This window comes from Argopecten irradians, chromosome 16 (genome assembly GCF_041381155.1).
Source record: "Argopecten irradians isolate NY chromosome 16, Ai_NY, whole genome shotgun sequence".
NCBI classification, from domain to species: domain Eukaryota; kingdom Metazoa; phylum Mollusca; class Bivalvia; order Pectinida; family Pectinidae; genus Argopecten; species Argopecten irradians.
Window position 1 is genome coordinate 24,642,956 of NC_091149.1, and position 25,002 is coordinate 24,667,957.

The 25,002-nt window shown below is 34.0% G+C and overlaps 1 protein-coding gene across 1 annotated transcript in view; it reads right to left on the reverse strand.

Annotated features, from left to right (window-relative positions):
• LOC138310114 (dipeptidyl peptidase 4-like) overlaps positions 1-25,002 on the reverse strand; it is a 393,025-nt gene that overhangs the window by 31,171 nt on the left and 336,852 nt on the right. The window contains exons 2-4 of the mRNA XM_069251248.1: positions 9,463-9,577; positions 8,425-8,454; positions 7,916-7,951 (exon numbers count right to left, since the gene is read on the reverse strand). Of these exons, the coding sequence (XP_069107349.1) occupies positions 7,916-7,951; positions 8,425-8,454; positions 9,463-9,577 (181 nt within the window). The remainder of the gene's footprint in view (positions 1-7,915; positions 7,952-8,424; positions 8,455-9,462; positions 9,578-25,002) is intronic.

Here is a 25,002-nt window from a genome sequence, read left to right on the forward strand (position 1 = left end):
TGGGGGTGAACACATTTGAAAGGGGGGAGAAGTGTATCAGGTGTTAGGTGTAAATAGTTATATGGTCAACTTCTAGTTTTGAACTAGTTATAAGCTCCATAAATTAAAGGATGGATATCGTAAAATGCAGCATATACAGGTAAGAAGGTATTTTTAAAAAAATTAAAATCGCTAAAATGTAATTTCTGTTTTCAAAATTGACTCAAGTTAAAATTGCAGAAATGTTGTCATGCTATAATTGATTTATCCATAGATGCTATATGCCACTCTGCCCACATTGTAACTAATTCTGTGTTATGTTACAATGACAACATACAAACTGGACGTGACATTCCATGTGTACTTGACTATATACTGAGCACTTTAAGAATGACAAGAACCTACTTATGTCTAACATAACAAGACATAACTTAACTAAATTACTAACAGAATAGGAATCCTCACAGAGGCAAACATTCAACTGAGCAAGGCCAAAGATGGCATGGTAACAATGAAGGGAGAATATACGGGAGCCAAGACACTAGTGTCATTTAGAAAGAAGAGAAAAGATCATGTCTAATTGTGGAATGATGCTTTACTTGAGGCAAAAGATATTATCTTAACCATACTAAATGTATAGTGTGATGGAACTGGGTTAGGTTGATCATTGGTGACCAGGTAGCTGAGCAGTAGGTTAGAGCAATCGGCTAGTGTTTTGAGGTCCCAGGTTTGAATCCCATTCTGGTCGCTACATTTTCTCTTCTCCTACTACATTTGCTTTTTTCTCTTCTCCTATTACATTTGCATTTTTCTCTTCTCCTATTACATTTGCATATCAGTGTTAGAGGAGTAACTAAACCCTATTGGGCTGAAACACTAAGTATCCATATACTTGGTCATGGCTGCCACGTTTAATTCGTGGTTGAAGCCACCACCATTGTAATTGTAGCTTTGAGTCCTGTTAACCGTCAATATGTATTTCCTCAAATGTTTCTATAAATCCGTTTTCCTAACTAATCTATCAGATCCAATTCAAAGACTCTTGATTAACAGTCATCACTTTCCTAGATTAACATTTTGTGTGATGACCACAGCCTTCAAATAGCTGTCCAACGGTCAATATTGACCATTACATGGACAACATGGTCAATAATCTACACCCAAGTTACATAAATCCTCCGTTTCTTTATATTCCCCATTCCTTCTTTACTCTAATGACTATGGCCATTCTTGACCTCCCTATCAATAGACCTACAGCTTCATTATTGACCGATTCTGACCGACGATCCCTATTCAGACCAAATTCAATTGCGTCCAAATTTCCTCCGACTCAATATTGACCATTCATCAGCAAGATGGCTTGACCAGTTGCGGGACATGATTTTTGTATTAATTCCAGAATCTTAAGTAAGTCTCAGATCACACTGAGTTAGTGGCAGCTGATCTACTGTGTGGTGTATGTATGATCCATATACAGAGTCAATCAATACAAGGCTTTTACACTATCATATGCTACCACCAATAAGCCCCCTACACTAGCAATAAACATTTTAAGGGGAGAGGTATTATTACAGAATGTAGGGGTAGGCCCTAGTTTTTTATGCTTCAAAGTTAGAGTTTCAGCTAATGTAAATGAAAAAGTGGCACTACATACTGTCCATCATGTATTGTGACCTTTTTTCGTTGTTTTACTTAAGGACAGTTTAAAAAAAAAGTTTTGATTCTGTTCTTAAGATTGAAAATCAGTTTGAACTATTCTTTGGATTAATTTTACTAATTGCTTCACTTCAATTAGGACACTTGTATCATTTGATGAGGCTGAAGGCATGGCTAGTTTATTGGGTTTAACATCTAATCTACTGTATATATGTTATATAAAACTGCACTAGCTGTACTATTTAATCTTTGAACTGTATTCATTGGCAATTACAGGGGCATCAGTGCCAATTAGACAGTGGCAAATTTAATAAAGCAGCTAGTGAGATTAGTTGGTAATATAGTTTGCTTAATTAACATCCTACCAACTGGGTAATTTAAGGACATTTCTCCTTTTAGCAATGTGTTCCTGTATGAATGTATATGTTTTTGGAGGCTGTGGTATATAGGTGTTGCTTGTATGAATGTATATGTTTTGGGAGGCTGTGGTATAAAGGTGTTGCCTGTATGAATGTATGTTTTGGGAGGCTGTGGTATATAGGTGTTGCTTGTATGAATGTATATGTTTTGGGAGGCTGTGGTATAAAGGTGTTGCCTGTATGAATGTATATGTTTTTGGAGGCTGTGGTATATAGGTGTTGCTTGTATGAATGTATATGTTTTGGGAGGCTGTGGTATAAAGGTGTTGCCTGTATGAATGTATGTTTTGGGAGGCTGTGGTATATAGGTGTTGCCTGTATGAATGTATATGTTTTGGGAGGCTGTGGTATACAGGTGTTGCCTGTATGAATGTATGTGTTTTTAGAAGGCTGTGGTATATTTGTGTTGTGACACAACTTTTGTAATATTTGTGTTGTGTCTTGCAATAGTTGGATCCTTGCCCTTTCTATATTGTGAGTTCTTAACAAAAGGCCAAAAGTGAGCCAGTGTCAAGGGAAGTCACTTAGAATGAAGTGAAAGCTGTATTGCCTCATTGTGCCTTATAAATTAATTAAAAAAAGAAACAGATTATTCTACATTTCAAAAATTAACAATTTCATTTCCTGAAAATACCACAACATTTTTTTTTCATTTTAGCATACGTTGGTATATTCATTGAAAACATTTCTCAATTCCAAATTATACTCTTTTAAATCTCTCGATTAAAACCCCCAGCCATTCTGTTTATGTAACTTCATTTCAGGCCTTATCCAAAAATCAATAGAACAAGCTCATAAATCTCGTCCTGTCCATATGTACAGACAACTATCATTAGAGGTAACAAAACGTATCAAGTTTTATTGCAGATCTTTACCCAACAAATCACCTCTACAGATATTTATTCATTATAAAAGCTGTACGGAGAAAATGGAAATATTCCTACAGCATAATATGCAGATGACAATCCAGACCTGGGCCCTAACAAATCATTACAAAATTATATCGTTTATCAAAACACTATATACGAGAATGGTCACAGAGGGGTAAGCTTCACCGATATTCTCCACTTCTATCATAAAGCAAACACAGAATTTTTTCCCAGTCTACCAACACGAGAGTGGAATTGTGGGAGATTGTCGGACTTACATATCGCATCAGGACGGGATTTTAAAAGCATAGGTTCCATATAAATTTATCAGCATCAACAACCGCTTTAGGAAATGTCCATCACAAATATACAGTAACATCATCAATATCTCCGATTTATCATAATGGACTGAACCACTTGTGCTTTTGGGCCATTCCCATTTAAACTTATAGGGGAGATAATCTATACATTTATCTTGGTAAACCTTTGTATGTCCCCAAGGATGGCAATGGTCTTGGTGTTTTCCTGACAGATTCGAGACTTATCTTGCAGATATTGCAGGCTGTGTTGTATCATGGAATTCGTAACAGTTAAAACATGGCGTAAGATTGGTCGATATCTAAACATTTATAGACAACAGATTTATATTGCCATATTAAATTGTTCCATGTAATTCCCAAAAGGTTTCACAAGATATGTTGTCTTGTGCTCAGATTTTTAAGAAAAACAATAGTTAACTAGAAACATCCATTATGTTTCCATGGTAACCTTTAGTAAATTGTGTAATGTATGAGTCAAATTATAGGTATTGATATATGGAACACTAAACGAACAAGTTTAATTTAAAAAGTAAGTAATTGGGCATTTTACAAAACCTAGGTATATGGATCTAATTATATTATGGCAACAAAAACTTTCAAAAAATAAATAAAAGCTTTCTTGTGCATCTACACATGGTCCCTAATCTTTTATTTAAAATCAGTTTCATTAAAATGTATCCAGTAGTTTAAGAAAATTTGTCATTACAAGATTTGTGGACAACAGACAAACATGATTCCATTGTACGTTCCATCAAATTTGTCGCGAGAGGTATAATGATTTAGCCTAGGAGAGAATTTTTAAGGGAGCTATTAAGTTCAATCAAATTTGTTTATGTAACGTAAGCCAAACAGCTGGCAGCCATTTGACTTTTTTACACAGAGAAGACAGGGAGATTGGACTTGAAGAAATCAAATTGAAAATAACTTTTATAGAATGAAAACTAGCTTCTCCATCTCACATCTGTATTGATAAAAATAAAACAAAAGTTGATGTTGAATATCCTCATGTGTAACCAGAAGTGGTTCTATTGTGATTAAGAATATTAAACAGATGTGTTGAGACCCTCAGAGACGATCTTACTTTTCACAGCTGCTCAGAAAATCACAGATATATACTGTATATGTATATATTTTAGGAGACACAATGTACAGACATACAAAGATCTTGCCGCAAAACAAATCATGACTGTAATCATCCGACCAAGCCCGTTCCCAGACTAACACCTAATCGTTCAATACAATACTACGATATCGTCTACAACCAGACATTCTACAAATACTCTTTCATATTAAACTCTATCCAAAGCCAATTTTATCCCATGTATATTTTTATTTCCTCTCATAAGAGATCACAACAAATCAAACAAAAATAGAATTATTCACAATTTGTCAATGTAAACCACAGAGTCCATTTCATTAAAAAGAAGCTGACGTTCTTTAATTGTCACTGTCACCATAAGATTAATCCACTCCGACACATTTAGTTCTGCTCTGGTGCGATCCCCCATTCGAGATAAGCTACCTTAAATACATGTATTTTCAAGGATGCTTCGACAGGAATACATGCATAAATTATGCTTCTGAGGGCAATGGAGCATAGCCTGTGACATCAAAGCAAAAAAAAAAAAATTTTTTTAAATAAAAATGTTTGAAGACATGGATGCCTCCAACTTGATATGGGATCCAGCAGAGTACAGCCTGATACATGACAATGCAGATGATGGTTGCAGGTAGAAACTTGCCCTACACTTTATGTCCCTCCCTCTCACCATTCCATGGCAGAGACATGCATAGAAAATGGTAAAAGTCTATGTCTGTTAATTTGATTACCATTTAATGGAACCATTGTATTTGTTAGTTAGTAACGCTGCTAAAAACTTCTATGGCAGCTTGGAATCCGCCAGCACAGACTCTATAGGTTTTCTAATGGCTTCAATATACACAAATCCATAGAATAAAGCTTTCGTGTTCCACTTAATGTATTTAACATTCAGTAGCACAGACCGCGTTAGAATCGGCCAAATGAAAATGAATACTTCTACTGCTGTTAATGTCTTGAAGGCAGAAGGCAGCTATCTCGCTGACACAAGATTTAGGTTGCCAACTGTTTTTCTCCATCGTCATGCGTGCACATTTGTTACGAAGAGCATGTAAATAAGACACCAAACTGTTATAGGGAATCAACTGCAACTCTTAAAACTGCCATGGTATGTTAATTTAGATAGCACATTCATTCAGACATTTTCATTCTTTTTTGCTTTTATTGCATAATAAAGATGGTCAGATTTTGAGATGCTGATAAATCTAAGCTTCAATTGCTTGATGTATCTATCAATTAGGAAAATAAACTGATTTATCAAAAGATTTTAGTCTAATTTTATCACAATTATATTATATGTCTAATGATGTCATTTTCAGGTTGATTGTTTAGTCTAGATCTATAAGTTGTTAATCCACAAACTTTGACCTAAATGAACACTTTAAAGTGATAAGATTTTATTACTTAAACAAAGATAAATATTAAAAACCATTTAAGATGCTCCATCGCCGACAGACCATAAATGATAATCATCATTTGAACATCAATTGGTGTTTAATCATGTATATATATATATCTAATTAACACAAAAAATAATAAACAATTTATTTTGCTTTTGGTGCATGCACAGTCAAAACTTCATTCTATATAGAACATAGTGCCACGGAATTTTTCAGGATGCAATTAATTGTTTCTGATATTTTCATCTTGATGTAAAATAAGAAGCTTCAATTTTCTAATGGTGGTAATGTTGTAAAGTAAGTAACTTTTTTAACTTATGGAAAATACCAAATGGTCTGATCCTGTTTTTGATAGTGAAAAAATACCATTTGTCAGCGGTGGAGCATCTTTAACATTGGTATAATTATTAAAACAGAACACAGACTATTAGTACCAATCAGATTTAAGTATGTATCCTTATATAATATTATATTCTCACTTGAATTCATAGAGGATCTCATAACATCTCATAAAGGGTCAGGTCTGGTTCCTTTTACAGTCAGTGCCATTTAAGGATATCTGCCAGGTATAAAGCCTAAGTACTGAGAGAAAACTGTCTCAGATGATAGGATTTGAACTCCTGACCCAGAGGTGGAGGATTTATTGTAGTATATACCAGGGCATCTTAACTCTTCACCCACCATGGCTTCCAAATATGTAGGTACAGCTAGAAATTTAAGATAATGGCTAGATGTACTTTTCTCGACATGTAAAGAGTTCTTTGTCAGAGAATTGGCTGACAATCAACACTTTCACATTGAACACAACTAAGAACATCTATGTCAAATACCAGGATTGACACTTGGGTACCAGTATCCTTTATGTGCAATAGAAAATATCTTGCCTAGAGCATCCAAATCTTAAAAGATGCAGTGATTAAAAAAACATCTTCGAGAATCAGTCACAAAGTCTCTGTAATCTGTATTCTAAAAACGTCCCCAGAGCAATCGAGATCTGTATCCTTCCTGTGTTTGTATCAAACAGAACAACATCACTAGTACATGTGACACTCTCGTACAAGCTGGTAACCAGGTCACATAGTTCACTCTTTGTGGTTTCTGCTGGTAATTCTTTCTAAATTAAATCACACCTAAATGAATTACCATTTCAGCAGCGAAATCAACACTGAATCGTTGCTTTTGTGTCGCCAACATCAAACAGCAGGTAATCAGCATGCACTCAAGAGGCTATACATGCAAGAAACGATCCTTCCAATTTAAACCTTAAACTCAATTATCTTTTTAATGTGATTCTAATGAAATAGAATCTGGCAAATTTGTCAAGAATTTTAACAACACTTGAAAAACTGTAATGTGAATTGAACTCTTTCAGGTTTCTCCTTTTTATAACATGCATGAATATCTTCCTTTTTTCTTTGGTTGACCATGCAATCTTCCAAATGAAATAATTTTGTAATGTTTGCCTTATTTGGATTATATAAACCAAGATATATCCAGTACCTCATGGAATGTGAAAGACATGGAGCAAGACAAACATGGAAACCAAGTAAGTAGGATGTCAGAGGACAAATAAACAACTGAGTGGTCTGATACAAATCTTATATTGGTTTAGACCAATTCACAAAGATATAGCTAGGCAATACTGCAGTTCAAAGACAACATACTAAAACATTATTTCTAAGGGAAATAACTCTTAATATGAATTGAATTAGACTGTCTATGTTGCTTCTCGTAGACTGTCCACTTGCGATCTGAGCAGACGGTCAACCCGGGAGCAACATAGAAGCTGGGTCTAATTTGAATAACTTTAACACAAGAAAAGATGTGATGTGTATAGTTACTCATATTTGATACAGTAAGATGGTATGTACAGTTGCTATAAATAGCTGTTGTAGCAAATTTTTTTTTGTCGTGATACAGTAACATGGTATGTACAGTTGCTATAAATATATCTGTTGTGGCAACTTTTTGTGACTACAATGTGACTGTAATTTGCGTATTACAGAATGACCTGTCCTTGAGGGTAGATATTGATTATTGTGAGCAGAACATCATAATTTTAAGAGAAAATGACACGAGTTTGGCTCACAAAATACTATCGTCTCTTGAGTACCTAGCCCAAAGGGAAGTAACTCTGTATTATATGGAATAACAGAATATCTCGCATACTTACCTGTTGTACTGAAGTTTTGGGTAAGGGAAGCGTCAACTAAAAACAACAAAACAATCAAAGCTCATGCAAACAAAATTCAAAATAAAACAAATAAAAATGTGCATCACTACAACAAGAGGTAAAAAGGACCTGCGAATTATATGTACTTTAATGCTGTCATATGTGATGAGAAAATCTAAGGATTTAATTTTATATCAAAACCAAAATATGAAGTTTCCTTTGTTGATCTTATTGATTAGTAATTTGTTTATATGCAAAGTTATCTGCTCTTGCAAATAGGTTTTGGTTGTTATGATTTGTGTGTTGAAATTACATCATAAACCTTGACAAATATTATCTGATGCTTGCAAAATATTTTTCAAACTTTGCACCTATAAACTTTTTCAATAAACTTCACGTTTATTCTATTTTGCTTGGTCTTCAAAATTTTCTTTTCAATTCTATGTTTGATTTTCGTTCATCCTGTAAAGATTAAGGGGATCAATTAATAATTTTGGTAGCATGCTTACCTCCCGCGGCTTCAGCGCCAGAGCTCTTAGCTAGAATAAAACATGCACACAGGAAATAAAGGAAACAAAAATAGTGCAGGAAAAAATAACAAAATCAACAGAAATGGAATGACGTGCAAGACAAAAATTAGGGAAACTAAAAACATGCCAAACGCAACACTTATTTTCTACAACTTAGACATAATTTTTTCCTATGGAATTTTCCAAATGTTGCTCTATTAATTGTCCATGATCACCGTTATTGAAGTATGTGATTGATATTTACAACAAATGATTAAGATTTTACAGAAATTTATCAAAATGCTAACAAGTTATAGGCCATTTTACAAAACCTGTGTAGAGTGACCTCGTGTTACTCTCATGATGGAAACCAAAATGTTGACAAAACATGCATGCACAACATGGTCCACAAAACTACCAAAAAGTTTCACTGAAATTCCTCAAGAAGTTTAGAAAGAGTTGTCCACACGAATGTTTCTACAGACAGATGGACAGACAAATGGACAGACAGATGGACAGACAGATGAACAGACAGACAGATGGACAGACAGACGGACAGACAGACAGACAGACAGACAGACAGATGAACAGACAGACAGACAGATGAAAGACAGACAGACAGACAGATGAAAGACAGACAGACAGACGGACAGACAGACAGATGGACAGACAGACAACAAACCTCTGTGTGGAGGATAACATAGACAATATAATGTCTATAATTTTCCTGCTATTTGCAGGGTGTCCAAAACTGAACAATTGCTTATTATAATAGTTTTTAATATCACTTTTATATCACCTTATAATTATTCTCAATTTCAGTTAATTGGCAGCCAAACATATTCCTTAGAAATAAATTATTTTTCCTGAAAAAAAAATCATCAAGAGTAAATCAAAAACAGCAATGGTAAATCCACATGCAGTTTCTTTGTGTAAAGCTAAGACAGCATGGCTTACATTTCTATACAAAGGAAACATGTCACTAAAGGGTTGTTGTAAAACATTGTACAAATCTATAGTTTTAGTTAAAGTTCTGACCTTCGGTGAGGAGCACGATGGCAGTGATGATGAGAGAACAGACGATGACGATGACTAACAGAGCGATGGCTATCCCTCGCCAGTTCTTCTGCTGCTGTGTGTTACCAACCAACTCCTAAAAAATACAACAACAATTTTAAGTTATTCATCAATTCAACTGGAAATGGCCTACCTACTTCTACCACACTATCAGAATTCTGTCTTTGTATATTACAGAGTTAGCTCCCTTGTGGAAAGGTATCGATTGTTATGTCATTATTTTGTGAGCACAATTCATGCCGTTTTCTCCAAAAAGTATTATGTTACACTCGCAAATGGATGACGTCACAATCAATACCTACCAACAAGGGCAGATAACTCTGTTATTTGCAAATACAGACAGGGCAGGGTATGGTGCGAGAAAGACATGGGTAATATATACGTAATGTGATAATGCCAAGGCCTAAACCAACGGACTGGTCAGTTGGTCAACTATGACATGCTTGTTGTTGTTAACTACGGTGCACAGATACTATCACTCAACATGATACAAAAGCTAGCGTGTAAATTGAACTATGCGCCTAAATCATGAAACTATCATAGTGTCTATTATGCCCTGATAAGTGTAATGGCATATCAGTAATGACGGTCACTATCTGTCAAACTGCAAATGACTTAATTAATTCTATGATTATACTCCAACATTTGTCCCCACACTGAATGGGTACACATGTGTGTGCTAACACGAGGTGTGGCAGGTCACACTGAATGGGTACACATGTGAGTGCTAACACGAGGTGTGGCAGGTCACACTGAATGGGTACACATGTGAGTGCTAACACGAGGTGTGGCTAATGTCACACTGAATGGGTACATGTGTGTGCTAACATGAGGTGTGGCAGGTCACACTGAATGGGTACACATGTGAGTGCTAACACGAGGTGTGGCTAATGTCACACTGAATGGGTACACATGTGTGTGCTAACACGAGGTGTGGCAGGTCACACTGAATGGGTACACATGTTTGTGCTAGCGCGAGGTGAGGCTGGTTACAGTGAAAAGGTACACATGACTGTGCTAGCACGAAGTGTGCCTGGTCACATTGAATGGGTACACATAGGTGTGCTAATACGAAGTGTGGCTGGTCACACTACCTGGCTCAATTGCCCGCCTGTGATACAGATTAAACATGGACAGGTTAGAATTGCCAGAATTTCTAAGCCTCTGTGGAGCATTATCACAGACAATTCCTAATCTCATCCATTAATCGTTTTATAACAATGTACCGAGCTTTCTATTGGCCTGTTTCATAATCCTCTTGTGGCCATAAAAAGATTTTTTGAATTGGTATAAAAAAGTGATAAAAATGTTCGATATCTTCCATTGAGAATGTACAGTTTTATTCGTACTGAGATGGCTTTTATGCAGATGACACCAGCAGGTCACATGTATGTGAATTTTAACATAAAATCTATTATCTACAGTTTTCAGAGGACGCATACAAAAACATATTAAAATTTATTGCATCACAATGCTTTCAGTGTTATAAGAACATCAGCCACAGATAGTTTTCACAAATGCAAAACACTATACTAGGGGAAAGATCATGCTTCTTTATTTGATTCCATTAATTAATTCGCCTATAACGTTCATACATCTATCTTTTACTATTTACAATGCCAAGGATGATAACTTTAATTTCATGTCTCTGTTAAACAAAAAGAATCTTTTAGACATGCAGGCATAAAGATGAACAATTTATATGTGTCTGACTTGTAAATATATGTAGTGTAGGCTTATATATGTATACCAATTTGGCATGAAGATATACAAATGTATACATTTTATCATTTCTATTCCAGCTTAATTAAATAATTAAGTACTGCAGAGTCTGGAGTTCTGCCATTTTGGAATTCTAACTGGATCTTCGAATGCTGCAGATGAATTTGGAGCCAAGACTCTGAAAAGCTTTTAAATTTAGCTTCATCAATGAGTTAGCTTGGATTGCTTACTGGGTTTGAGGTGAAGAAAATTGGGGAGGTGGGTGGGTGGTTATAATGGAGGTTAGTTAAATACATGAGGAAACAAATGGTACGTCAGGAGGGCAGACAATTCCTTAATCGAAAATATTTGTTAGGAATTGAAAGTGTTCAATAGTAATTGAATTTGTTTACCACGAAACATGTTGAAAATTACACAGCAAACTGAAAATTTCCCTAGAAATAAACAATTTTTTTTTCTATCAGCAAATTTTTACATTGGTAGAAGAATTTATTGAATTGATGATGACATATTTTCAAAATTCCTTTCTGCGTAATTACACAGCGCGAATGTCGAGGCCCTTTAGCTAGATCAATATATCTCTGTATTGTTCTCGGCATGTAACTCACTCAAATGTACGATTTAGACACTGTTATGTGGAAATCCAACAGCCAGCCAAATCATTTTCATGATATATAAATATGAAATGTGACAGTAATTGTCATGCAGTATGATAAAATGTTCTGAATCAATAGTATATATGTCTCCTCATGCAGATTTACCAGTCTCTATATCTATGGAATGAACTGCAGGTGTACACGTTTACATCCGAATTCAAATCAAAAACAATTTAACAAATATATAACAATCACATTGGAAAATATACCAGATGCATGTAGCAACATAGGCACACATAACATACACACTGTTTATCAGTCAAGATTAATCAGCTCCCCTTGCTATCAGTTCTCAAACTATTTTCCCTGTCAGTTCTAACATTATCTCCCCAGTAAGTTCTTAAGTTATCTCACCTGCCCATTTACAAGTTATCTCCCCTTTCCATTCTTAATTTATATTCCCTGTCCATTCTTAAGTCATCTCCCCTGCATATTCTAAAGTTATCTCACCTGTCCATTCTAAAGTTCTAACCCCTGACCATTTTAAAGTTATCTCCCCTGTCCATTCTGAAGTTATCTCCCTTGTCAAGGATTATTGAAAATAAAAGGCCAAAGTCACATTACTTCTATTTTAGCTTTCTCCTTATACCTCCGTCAATACAATACATCTGGTGCATTATATGGAGCCTATATGAACAGGTCAGAAGCGGAAGAAATTTTCATTACAAAGTGTTGACCAATTTCAACAGCATACATGAGATCTCATTCCTCTTTTAAAAACATTTTGAGGGACAAACACAAGTGAAATAAGAATAGTTATTGTTTTGTCATATAACACGGCTTCCTTTAATGGTCTGGAAACCAGTTAATCATGTACCTGATAGAAGAAATAAAACATTTTCACAGACAAACATAAATATCTTAGTGATCTAAATATTTCTCTGCTAAACTTACAGAAAATGTTGTTTCTGTAGAATCACAATGGTCCGATAAATGAATTGTCTCCATTGTATCTCTACTCAACCATGGTATCAGAAAATACAGAGTTGTCTCCCATTATCAGAGAAAATCCTGAAGATGATAGTGTATCAATATCTATGCACTGTAATCAGGTGGGAATTTTCGATTAATTATGTGACACATATATTATTTGAAGCGTTTGAAATCCTCTAGCCATGTCATGTCCGGTCAGAGAAAACATCATAAACCTGTTTACAGAAGTCCTATACAGATTCAATGCTCAGTGTAACAGGAGAGGAGAAAATGTCAGACGTGAGCACTCAAAGCTGGGACATCAGAGTACTAGCCAAATGCTTTACCAATTGAGCTAGTGGTCACAGATGATCTGTCCAGTTCAGTCCTGCTAAACTCTGTAGTATTCACAAACTAGCTCCACCATGAAAAAAAAAAAAAAATATTGACACCGGCTCACCTGACAAGTTAGGTATGTCAGTGGAAACTAGAAATCAGATACAAAAATCCTAATCCTTTTGTCTGCCTCCACATTGTATAGAATGATACTATTATATCCAACATCAATTTAAAAGTTCACAAACACAGGAGAAAATCGTCCCATTGTTGTCACGTTAAGATGAAATCAATTGGACATAAATGTTAAAATCTAGGTCTTTTTGGCATAAACGTTGTCCGTCACAAATGTCATAAACTGTAGCATCAGCTACCTGTATCATAAAAACAAACCCAGGTACACCAGGCCAATTACAGCAAGATGGCCGATATAGTTAGCTCAGTAAGGAATTATTGAATTCCCGATATTCCTAATGTTTACATAAATAGACTCCACTTATAAACACTCAGAGCATACTTTTAGTTAGCGACATGGCCAGATCAAGCTACAAGCCCATAGGTACATTGGCTATATTCCTATTCAAATAAAACCACTCATCCGGAAATATGTCAATAAATCGCAGGTATGCATTCATTGAAAAACAAAAAAATCATATTTTGTCATGAATTTAAACTGAAGCATTTTTTATCATTCTGATAATGATTCCTTTAAGAACTATATTCAACATGTATATGATATCTGACCTGTTTTTTTTCTTCAATTTCATTTTGAAAGCTAACCACACTTTGTTACCTACAGTCTAACTGTATGCAATCTGAATAATTGATTATCGAATATTAAGTTTCACTGTTAGCTTTTATACACTGTTTATGGACACAAACACTCTGTGTAATAGTCAGCTCAGTGTAATGATAAAACAATGAAAATTAAGATGGACAATATTGTCTATCACAAATATTGTACAGCTAGGGAATACAGTTACAAACATCCGATCACATCTGTCAAAAGTATGGTCTTCTTAAAATAATCAATTGCATCACCTTCCCATCAATCACAGCGACTGAGGACAGAATATGATGGAATAGTTGAAATAAATATCCAATACAAACTTCAGACCCCTTTTTGTGACATTTTGATCTGGTATAGCTTGATAAACATTTCATCTATAATCCCTGTACATGACAATTCTGTTGTAGAAATTAACAACCATAATTACTAACTAGATTAGTATAGTTTGTTTAGTTTTACATCCTATTAACTGCCATGGTCATTTAAGGATGTGCCAGGTTTGATGGTTAATTAAGGAACCCGGAGTACTCAGACAAAAACCACCAAACAACGGTCAGTACCAGTGGATTCAAACTCTTGACCCAGAGGTGGAGGGCTGGTGTGGCCACTGCAGCCACTATTAATTAGCACAGTGTTTATAATGCTTACTATTTCTATTAGCAGTCTTCCATGGTATTAATCATCTTTAATTAATCTCTAATTATTTAATTTAATATTTGCCTGTAATTACCCTTTGTTTAAACCAACGATTTTACAAAATATTTCGGACTGACTTACTTGTACCAAAGAAGTTTTACACTGCAGAGAATTCAATATGGTGAGACATAATGCATGCATTATAAACACAATTCACTAGCAATATATCATGTACAGAATGCACATGTACTAATAAATTTCATTCCTAGAAAGATCAATTTCTCTTTCAGATACGGTATCTATACAGACTGAGGCCCATATGCAGTCTGATCAATCTCGGTATTTTTTATGATATTTCTGATGATGTGACTGTACTCATGAATAAATAGCTTATTCAGCAAATACTGAAAACGTTATCAATAGGTTTTGAAGTTGATAATTCTACAAAATCTTAAAGATGCTCCACCGCTGACAGAGCATAAATGGCATTCATCATTAGAACAATAATTGATGTTCAATCATGTATATATATGTCTTATTAACACAGAAATAAATTAATTATTATAAGATAATTTAATTTGCCTTTGATGCATGCGCAATCAGTACTTCATTCAATATAGGATATAGTGCCACAGATTTTTTTCAGGATGCAGTTAATTCTTTTTTTTTATATTTTCAACTTGAAGTAAAATTAAAAGCTCAAACTTTTTAATGGTGGTAATAAAATTACTAAATCGTCTGCTCCTGTTTTTGATAGTGAAAAAATTGTCAGTAGTGGAGCATCTTTAAGTCAAATGATGCATCATTTCATCATTTGACTAAAAATTTAGTAGAATACACCGTTTATCATATCTTATAAGTGTCGAGCTTGTCTATTATAATTATATATATCTTCTGCTAAAGCGGTGCAAATCATAAAAACAAATTATATGATGAGGAATTGTCCAAAACCTTAATTAATATTCACCCCTCAAAATTCATAGTGAACTATTCAAGTGTTTGAATTGGAAGAGTTTAAATGTGTCTTGGGGGGTGATTGAGTTAACTGAATCAGTCTGATCTACCTGTTTTTCCTACCTCCATCAAGTGAGCTACACAGCTTTGATAATTCAATATGTATTTATAATATTCACTCCTTTCTAACTTGATTAATTCTTGTTATTTTTACTTGAAGTACATTTGTGCGGATTCCGGTGTCACACCGGCTACAAGAAAATAATGAAGAATTCTGTAATTTGGAGGTAATTGAGGTTCAAATTGGTTGATGTTCACATGTTTATACTTGTTGATTCCCAATAACAAAACAGAAAATAAACAGAAGGATAAGATACTGACTGAGTTCACATGGTGCACACTCCATATATATATAAAGACAACTGAGATGTAATTTATAAATCACATAGTAGTTGTGGAAAACAGATAATAAGAAATACAGAAATCAAATTTAAAGTGAAATTCTAGACTTCAGACTGTATAGAACAAAACTGAAGACAAGAAGTCTTCAAATTCATCAACATTTAGTGCTGTTAATAGATTATCTAAACAAATTGTATGATATAAAAGCAGGCGTCATCAGCCCCTTTACAAGTTCAATTTTCTCTCAAATGAATTTCTAAATTGCGTAAATGATTCCTGATGTTTGTGAGAATAAGATGAATTGCATACTTCAGAAATCAATTTGAGAAGGCAGACTTGAAGCAATTGTTTCTCTGAAGGAGCTAGACTAAGTATTAAAATAATACATTGACCCTGGCAGACTTTGAACTTAAACACCTAAGTCAGGGAAATTCCAGCTACAATAGACTTGAGAGAAATCCCCACAAGTTGAGAACAGCAATCCTGAAATTACCAGTATATATATATGTCTGCTTTCTTATTTGTATTACAAATGGTATATTAATTCATCCGTAATGTTGGAATATATGCATCCAATTTACTGACCATCACAGTGCTGCATGAACATTTGATAGACATTAACTGCCTTATTGACCACCTGTATATTAAGACCACCTGTATATTAAGACCACCTGCTTAATTTGACCACTTTTATTAGAGTACAAAATAACTAATTTTAACGTATTTTAACCTGTGTATAAAGACCACCTGCTTAATAAGACTAGTTTACTAGGGTACCAAATGTTATGAATGCGATGCATTTGAGTTAATGCCATTTTTTGGATTTTCATTTTTGATATGCATTCATTTATTATGAATCCACCTTGAACCTTAAGAATGGATGGAAAATTCAAAGATTTGATTGGACATAAAGTGATGCCTGCTGGATAACCTTGAGTTTAAATGTGTATGATAGATAAACTATGACAGAAATGTTATTTACCAAAATATTGCAGTATATATTAAACTCTATCATATTATCCGCCTGATGTACGGTGATTTCGCCTGTGTAATATTTTTGCATATATCACTAGTGTAATATGACCTGGAGCGATTCTCATTGGCTGGAAATTCATTGTGACGTCAGACAGAAACTATAAAATGATGTGAGGAAAAATGATGTGACGTCATAATTACGATGACGGTGTGACAAAATGGCAGCTTCTGCCAGATTTTCGGAATATATTTTGACGTGAAATCCTTTGTTTTGTAGGTATTTGTAGTTATGTGACAAAAAGTGTTCAATTAAAAAATAAAAACTTCTTAAAATCTCATATGAAATAAACACTCATGTAAGATCCTACATGTATCCAACCGATCTAGAGAAACTACATGATTCTTTATAAAACTAGAAACTGTCCATGTAGGTACGATTTAAAAATTTGTTAGCACAAATTTAGGAATTTTTTCATTATACATGTCTTGAAGAGCAATTCAAGAAACAAATTGCTGAATCAAGAAACACAACTTAATTCTTATGATTGCAACATTGAACAACATCATTCAATAAGTTTTCAGGATGGGGATTGAGATAAAAAGTTCAGAAGTCGCAGTACCACTTGAGAAAACCGATCAAATATAAACCTGTTTGCTCAGCGTGTGTAGAGCCTTAGCTTGATCAATGCATACCGATTCAGTAACTTTTATTCCTGGTAAACTCGTAAAAGTTGATATCTATAGCAATGACAGCATAGATCATTATAAGTCTTCAGACAACAATACATCATACACAAAAAGATTCAAACTGTTGCAAGATCTCCACTGTAGCTTGTAACGATGATGAGTATGGGTGTAACATATGTGCTGGAGATAACAGGACCAAACAATGAGCGAGAAAAGCAGATGTTTACAAACATGAAAGGCTACAATAAATTGGAAATGAGGCGTTTTTCTGCTGGATGTTTGCACAAATCACCATTATGTTTCTGTGTTTGGTATGGAAATATAATGGATTGGAAGTCTGTTTACATAACAGTCACTAATCACTTTTCTAAAATAATTATAGTATTTCAGAGAGAGTCAGGTTGATACAATAAACAGCTGATTAATCTGTAAAATGATACTGAAGATGTATAGAGGTCTTCAGGTCATAAGACAAAACATAGCTTATGAAATTTGAGTTAGAATACAAACAACAAATGTTGTAGCAGAAGTTTGAAAAGGAAAATTCTATTGAAATGCAAATTAAAAAAAATAAAATAAATAAATAAAAAAGGTAGAAGAAACTTACACTGAACAAGCAACACACATTGAAATTTCTTTTGAAACACATCTTATTATATAGATCTATATATAAAAAAAAAATGAAAAAAAAAATATCATGTATGCAAAAATAACTTATGGTCCCTATATATACCATAAATGTTATTGTTTCTTATAAAATTTTCAAACCTACAGCTTTAACCATCAAAATGTATGATATTTTACCCATGTTTAAACTTACCATTTTGGCATTTTTATTTATTCCAAACAACTGAAAAACTGCCTCCATGTTGAACCCTAGGTGTCTTTCTGAGCAAATCTGTGTCTCTCATGGTCATATTCTACCACCAAGATTTATAGAATAATCTAATAAATCTTCATAAATATCCAATGTGTTTGTGTGTATATGAATTTTTGATAAAGCTTTATCAACATGTTCGGATTTTGATGAGTATATAGTATGAAGATATAACATTATAACACATTATCTCTTCTTTCTTGTCATGGCTCTATACAATAAAACATCCCTGTTAAAACAAATCTACCGCCACCGAGGAAATTACTTCATTAGAAGTTTAATACACACATGTTACAAACAACTTAAAGTAACCTTGACAGCTAAGGTATGAACAACATTGCAAGATAATCATGACATCATGTTCTAACAAAGTTTAGGACCCGAACCTTAGACCTTGAAAGTTGTTATATCATACACTTGCTCAATTGTCTTTGATATTGCAATGTCACTTGTCAGTTAATTAATTCAATCATTTGATTATTTTTTCATATTTTTTTTTGTCCAACAAGATTTCATCTTGTCCAAAGTCATGTATTTTTATTACAATCAAGTTTTATTTCATTTGTTCTTAAGAATAATGTTTTCAGATAAATATTCAGGTCTCTGTTAGTATTTATGGAAAGTGAAAGTCAATAATTTGATCTGGTGTCTTAATTATTTGTTTAATTTTGGTGACTTTATCTCTCTAGTTATTTTGATCAAATTTGACCTCTCAGACAAGTAATAATGAGAATCGTTATCCAAGAAGACGACCTGAGCAACGTAGACAACCTGAATCGAGAATACCTTCCCTCCATTGATGGGGGGTTTATATAACAATTACCAATCAGAGAATGATGTCATTGGTTATAGTGATATATATCTATGCACTAAACGGAAGATACAATAAAAGAGACAGAGATACTTAAGAGTAGATTTGTTTTCTAACTTAATTATCATGAAGGGTAGTTGCATCATTCGCAATGCCTTTATGTAATCAACAAAGGTCAAAGCCAAGACAAGAAAACAATAACTGGAAAAAACCCAACTATTTTTAGAATGTAAATTCTGCATCAGTGCTTAAGTCAGTGTCTAAACATGAGTTTCTATAATTACTCAAAACATTCAAACGGGGCAGATTCTCCGTAAGATTCGACATCACTAGAAAAGCTTGTTACCGTGCCAACCAGAGTAGATAATTAGATGATATGAGGCATCACAAGCCTAGAAACACCTGTGAAAATACTTATATACCTGAGACAAACCAGACGAGCCCGAGAAAGCCTGCCTCTCCACAGAGCTAAGGAGAACTATACATGTTGATCTCTCTGTATATACGCCCAGCATGCACTTAATAGTGCACAGGTCATTACTTTGATCACCCAAAACAGTCATTATAGGCATAAATAAAATCAATAGATATATATATATTTATTTTAGATTTTTTTAAATTAGGATTGCATTTGATTTTCCTTAGTTTTATGGACAAATTGAGTTTAAATGGAGCAATGAGGTCAACTTTAATTATGACCCAAAAAGTACAACTTATTAAATTGAAATCAGAAATTAAACTTTTGATCTTTAGTGAATCTTTGATCTTGTCTTTAATCTGCACCTTTAATCAAGGACAATTTGACCTGTAAACTTGCATGCATATTGTCTGCAGAAAGGAAAATCAAGTGGGCTGCTTTAATTTTGGCCAAAAAGTACACCTTTATTAACCTCTTGACCTTCCTTTAAAGTTTGAATCAGTCAATATTGACCTTTCAGGGCCTTGCTTCTTCTACAATTAACTTTTCTGAAATTTTGATCGTTGGTATAACAACTGGTATTTTCCTATCCTTGGCCAATCTCTTGTGTGTTAAATAAATGTCAAAATTTTGTTAGTTAGATTTTATAAAAGGAATTTATTTTCAGACATTTTCTTGCCAATGCCTTTTCCTGGAACATTTTGACCTTGCCTAAAATCAAACTTAATTTTGATGAAACAGATAATAAAACATTACAGTATTTGACATTGACCTTAATTAATAAGTAGGTCAAGGCTTTTTAGAATAAGTAGGTCAAGGTTTTGTAGAATAAGTAGGTCAAGATTTGTAGAATAAGTAGGTCAAGATTTGTAGAATAAGTAGGTCAAGGTTTTTATAAAGATGTAGGTCAAGGCTTTTTAGAATAAGTAGGTCAAGGCTTTGGTAGAACAAGAAGGTCAAGGTCACAGTGAGGCCTGAGCAGTAAGATAATACAATAAAAAGACAAGCTATGGCCTTCACTATACCATTAGGTGATAGGTAGATGATGATTCCAAGCTGGTGTATCCCTGACCATGATAATAGGAGAGTTTATTACCCTTTGCTAATCATACCTAGATAGATAATCACATGGCACTAGTTAGGGTATATATGGCTGTTCGTAATGTACACTGTAATTAGTACAGCCAGAGTGTAGACTTGTTGTCAATCAATGGATCATCTCTTCACCAATGCTCTTCACCTCTCGTACAGTTAATGCTAAGTTCTGCTAGTATTTTCAATGACATGTATATTTACACTCAATTCACTCATCAATTTGGCTTATCAAATAACTTACAATTCTACAAGATGTAGAGATGTTTTGTTCTGTGTAGGCATCATATGTATATGGTATTTGCATTCTAAATTAAAGTTATTATAGTAAAAAATTTATACAATGCATGAAATTCACATTTCTTATTCTTATTTAATTGCTTATCTAATTGCAAGATGTAATGTAGAGAGAAAGGATTTTGTTGTGTGTGTAGCATTTATTTGTAAACTGAGGTTATGTCAATGGTAAAATACATCTGACTGAAATAAAATTGTTCAATAAAATACATAATTTGTACTCAAGTTATAATGGCTTAAAATAGCTAAAACTCAACATTTTTTTTTGTATTTTACTGAAACTCATTACTTCATTACTTTTCAAACGAATTGATTAAAATTTTCACCAAAATTTCATTAAATTTCTTCACTGAAACTCTATATCTATATTCTTGCCTGGTATACATGTCTTTAGCATACATTTTTTAGGTAACTTGTAAAACTCCAATGAAACTGTTATCTATATTCAGAAGTCAGATATGAAATTAAGTAAAAAGTAATGGTGCAGTGATTATATAAACAGATAAGCCCGTGTTGATGATGAGATATTAGCGCCATCTGTCCTGATCATGTCTGCCCCAGTGTTGGTGTGTAGATATAGTACATCAGGTCAGGGTCTCTGTTCCTGTTTATAAGAAACTAATCATAACTAGTGCCACACAACAACTAATAAAAGCAAGCAGTCCTAACAAGACAGTATATAAACACAGCTATATCTACCATGTGTTGATCATCCATACAGAGGCCAATCTTCTGTGTCCCAACATATGACTATACCTACTGGTACATCTTCTATCTCTGGGTCACGAGTTTGAATCCCATTTGTTAACAAACCATACGGAAGCCAATCTTCTGTGTCAAAATATATAACTATTGTACACCTTCCACCTCTGGGTCACGAGTTTGAATCCCATGTGTTGATTAGCCATGGTATATACTGAGATCAATCTTTTGTGTCCCAACATATCACTATACCGACACCTTTCACCTCAGGGTCACAAGTTCGAAACCCATGTGAAGCAGTTGCCAGGTATTGACCGCAGGTCGGAGGTTTTTTCCAGGTATTCTGGCTTTCCTCTACCAACAAACCTGGCACGCCCTTACATGACCCTGATTGTAGGACATTACACCCAATCTGCTGTTGGACCCTTCATATGGGTTGACCTTGCGATATCAGCTCTTAACAACTGTGAACGCTTGTTCATCAACTCTTGAACAATTCATGAACATAGTGAATTGATCATGAATCTATATATGAAAAGTTCAAATATATGTCATTGTGGTCGTGGAACAGTTCATGATCTAATGTTAAATGAACTGATTATTTATTATAATAGTTAACACTTTCAGTTCATAAAAAATAAATTAATCACTTTTTGAAATATGAAGCATGATAGGACCAGGTACAGAAATCTTTTAAAAGATTAATTGCTCTATATTTGCTCCATATTTAGCTAAAAAGTGTTAAAATGCCCCAAGATATATACGTATATGCACTAGCTGAGACCAGTCTTCTGTTGGACCCTTGATAAGGTGGCCATGCAATTTCAGCTCCAATAGTTCACTAACGATGAAGCATTCCCTATAGAACCAAGTGCAGGACTTTATTGATAGATTATTGCTTTCACAGCATCTATTCAATTAAAGTTTGACTTTTTTTTTTAATTTTCAATGAAACAGAGTTAAAATGCAGAAAGGTTAAAAACATGATTAAATAATTAATTATCATCCTGGCTGGTGGCAAATGAGGTGTACATATCTTCAGGACCCAGTATCATGTCCCCCACACACACACTCTTTGATTGTAATGTTTCATTATAAAGGACACGCTGCTACATTACGTGTCTTTTATGTATGTCGGGAAAATGTGGTCGATACGAGATATCGCGAATATATTCATCAACAATGTGGTAACGGATATTGGCGGCCGGATATTCATATTGGAATCATGTTTAATGATCTTGTAGGGAAAATTGATTGATATTTGCATTTCTTTTTCATATGGTCGTGCATTTATATAGAAATGTGAACATGATTTTCATTGATAAAACATTTGAACGTATTGTTTCTCATATGATGGCTGTTAAAGTTGAATAATTAACTTGGTGGAAGTGTAGTGCAACAGTACTGAGAGCTATGAATTGTACAGCTAACTTTAATACTTGTTTGTGACTCATGATGTGCTTTTTCATTTACAATTCTTGTTACAATCTATAATTCATGAGATCTTTCTGTTTGATCTGAGTAAATTACACTCCGTCAGTCAAACTCAGGGTAGTAAGGGGAGATAATTCCCTTTCAACCATAAAATGACAGGTAGTTGATGACCATACTGAATACTAAAGTAAAATTAAAATGTTATCATCATTAACACAATTAATTTTACAATGCATGAATTTCTCTTCAATAATATTTTATTTCACTATGTAGCAAAACTTTCTCAAAAATAAATAAATAAATTCAATACTAGACTGTTCTTAAATTTAGCATTTATTTGGTTTGGTCCATTAAGTAATATAATATCAGCTAAGTTTTAAGGATGGTCTCCTATGTATGGGATGTGTTGCAGTGTGTGAATGTCTGTGTGTTTTGGGAGGCTGAGCATTCATTTTTTACATTGTGTTTCACAGAATTAAAAAATACTCTTTATCTCTTTCATTTGATTTTTTGTTTGTTTGTTGTTGTCTGTATTATAAGGAGACATGTTTATGTAACTGACATCAGTAACTCTGGATATTGACTTTCCCATGTAAACAGAGAAGTTTTATGTATATTCTAACCTCTTAGTTCTTACACTTCACAATATATCTTCATTACGCTTATCCCTGGTTTGGACGGATTCGATTATGATTAATTATTTAGTAGTAGAAAGGCCACGGCAGACCCCCTATTCCGACGGTGGAATTCTGGCCTTACACAAGTTAATGAAAAATTGTTGTCTGACACTAGTTGTATCCATCACCCGGATCGCGAGAGTAAGACACTGGATCTTTGACATTTTGCAAACGTCTTACGCACCGGTAGCCTCTATTTCATCTTAATGGAGCTTAGGCTTTGTCGCAGAGCCTCTGTCTGATTAAATTAAGTCAAATGTTGTGCAAAAGGAAATTGTTTTTCATGCAAAGTATGCATGCTTTGTATCCTTGTACCGGTTGATGGTCAAACCTGTAGTGGTCATAACTGCTGTCAGGAATGGACATATTCTATTGCTGCGGTTAGTGATTGTGATAAAATTATGATCAAATTGAACCCTTACAACCCTCATAAAATAACAATTACCATATATAGTATATTAGCCTTTTCAAAAAACCTGTTAACTTTATAATATCTTTGTTAATCATACAATCAATCACATCATAATTTGGAAAACATGTTTGCTTTAAAATATTTATACATTTTTTTTATTGTCATTAAAGAGACAATTCACTCGGGCTAATTCTTTTACATAACCAAGAAGCCAAATATAGCATAAATGTATTGTTCTACATTTCTTATGAAACATATAATGTAAAACATTGACAAATTCCTCGACATTGTTAAGTATTTTAATTAATATCGTTGAAATATCAAATCGTTGATCAATACAATTAAGCAGGTACAATATGGACGCTGTACCCATACCCGAGCCAAAGTAACGCATGCTAAACAAATGAACTACATAACCACTGAGAAGGTGATAAAATGATTTTTAGGCAAGACAATTCACCTAATAAGGTAAACACACTATTGTCAGAGCGATTTGAGCAGTTTTAGACAAAAGTTGCATTACTCTACGAGCAAGGGATAGGGTTCGGCATACAAGACGTTTGACCACAGTGTGTAATGGCGGACAGCGAGCGAGTTTGAACATTTCACACACATGTCACCACTATGGGCTTTTCATGCATATCACAGTAAAACCGACTGATCTAATTTCCATTAGAACTGGGTTTTTTTTCGATATATGTACAAATTTTA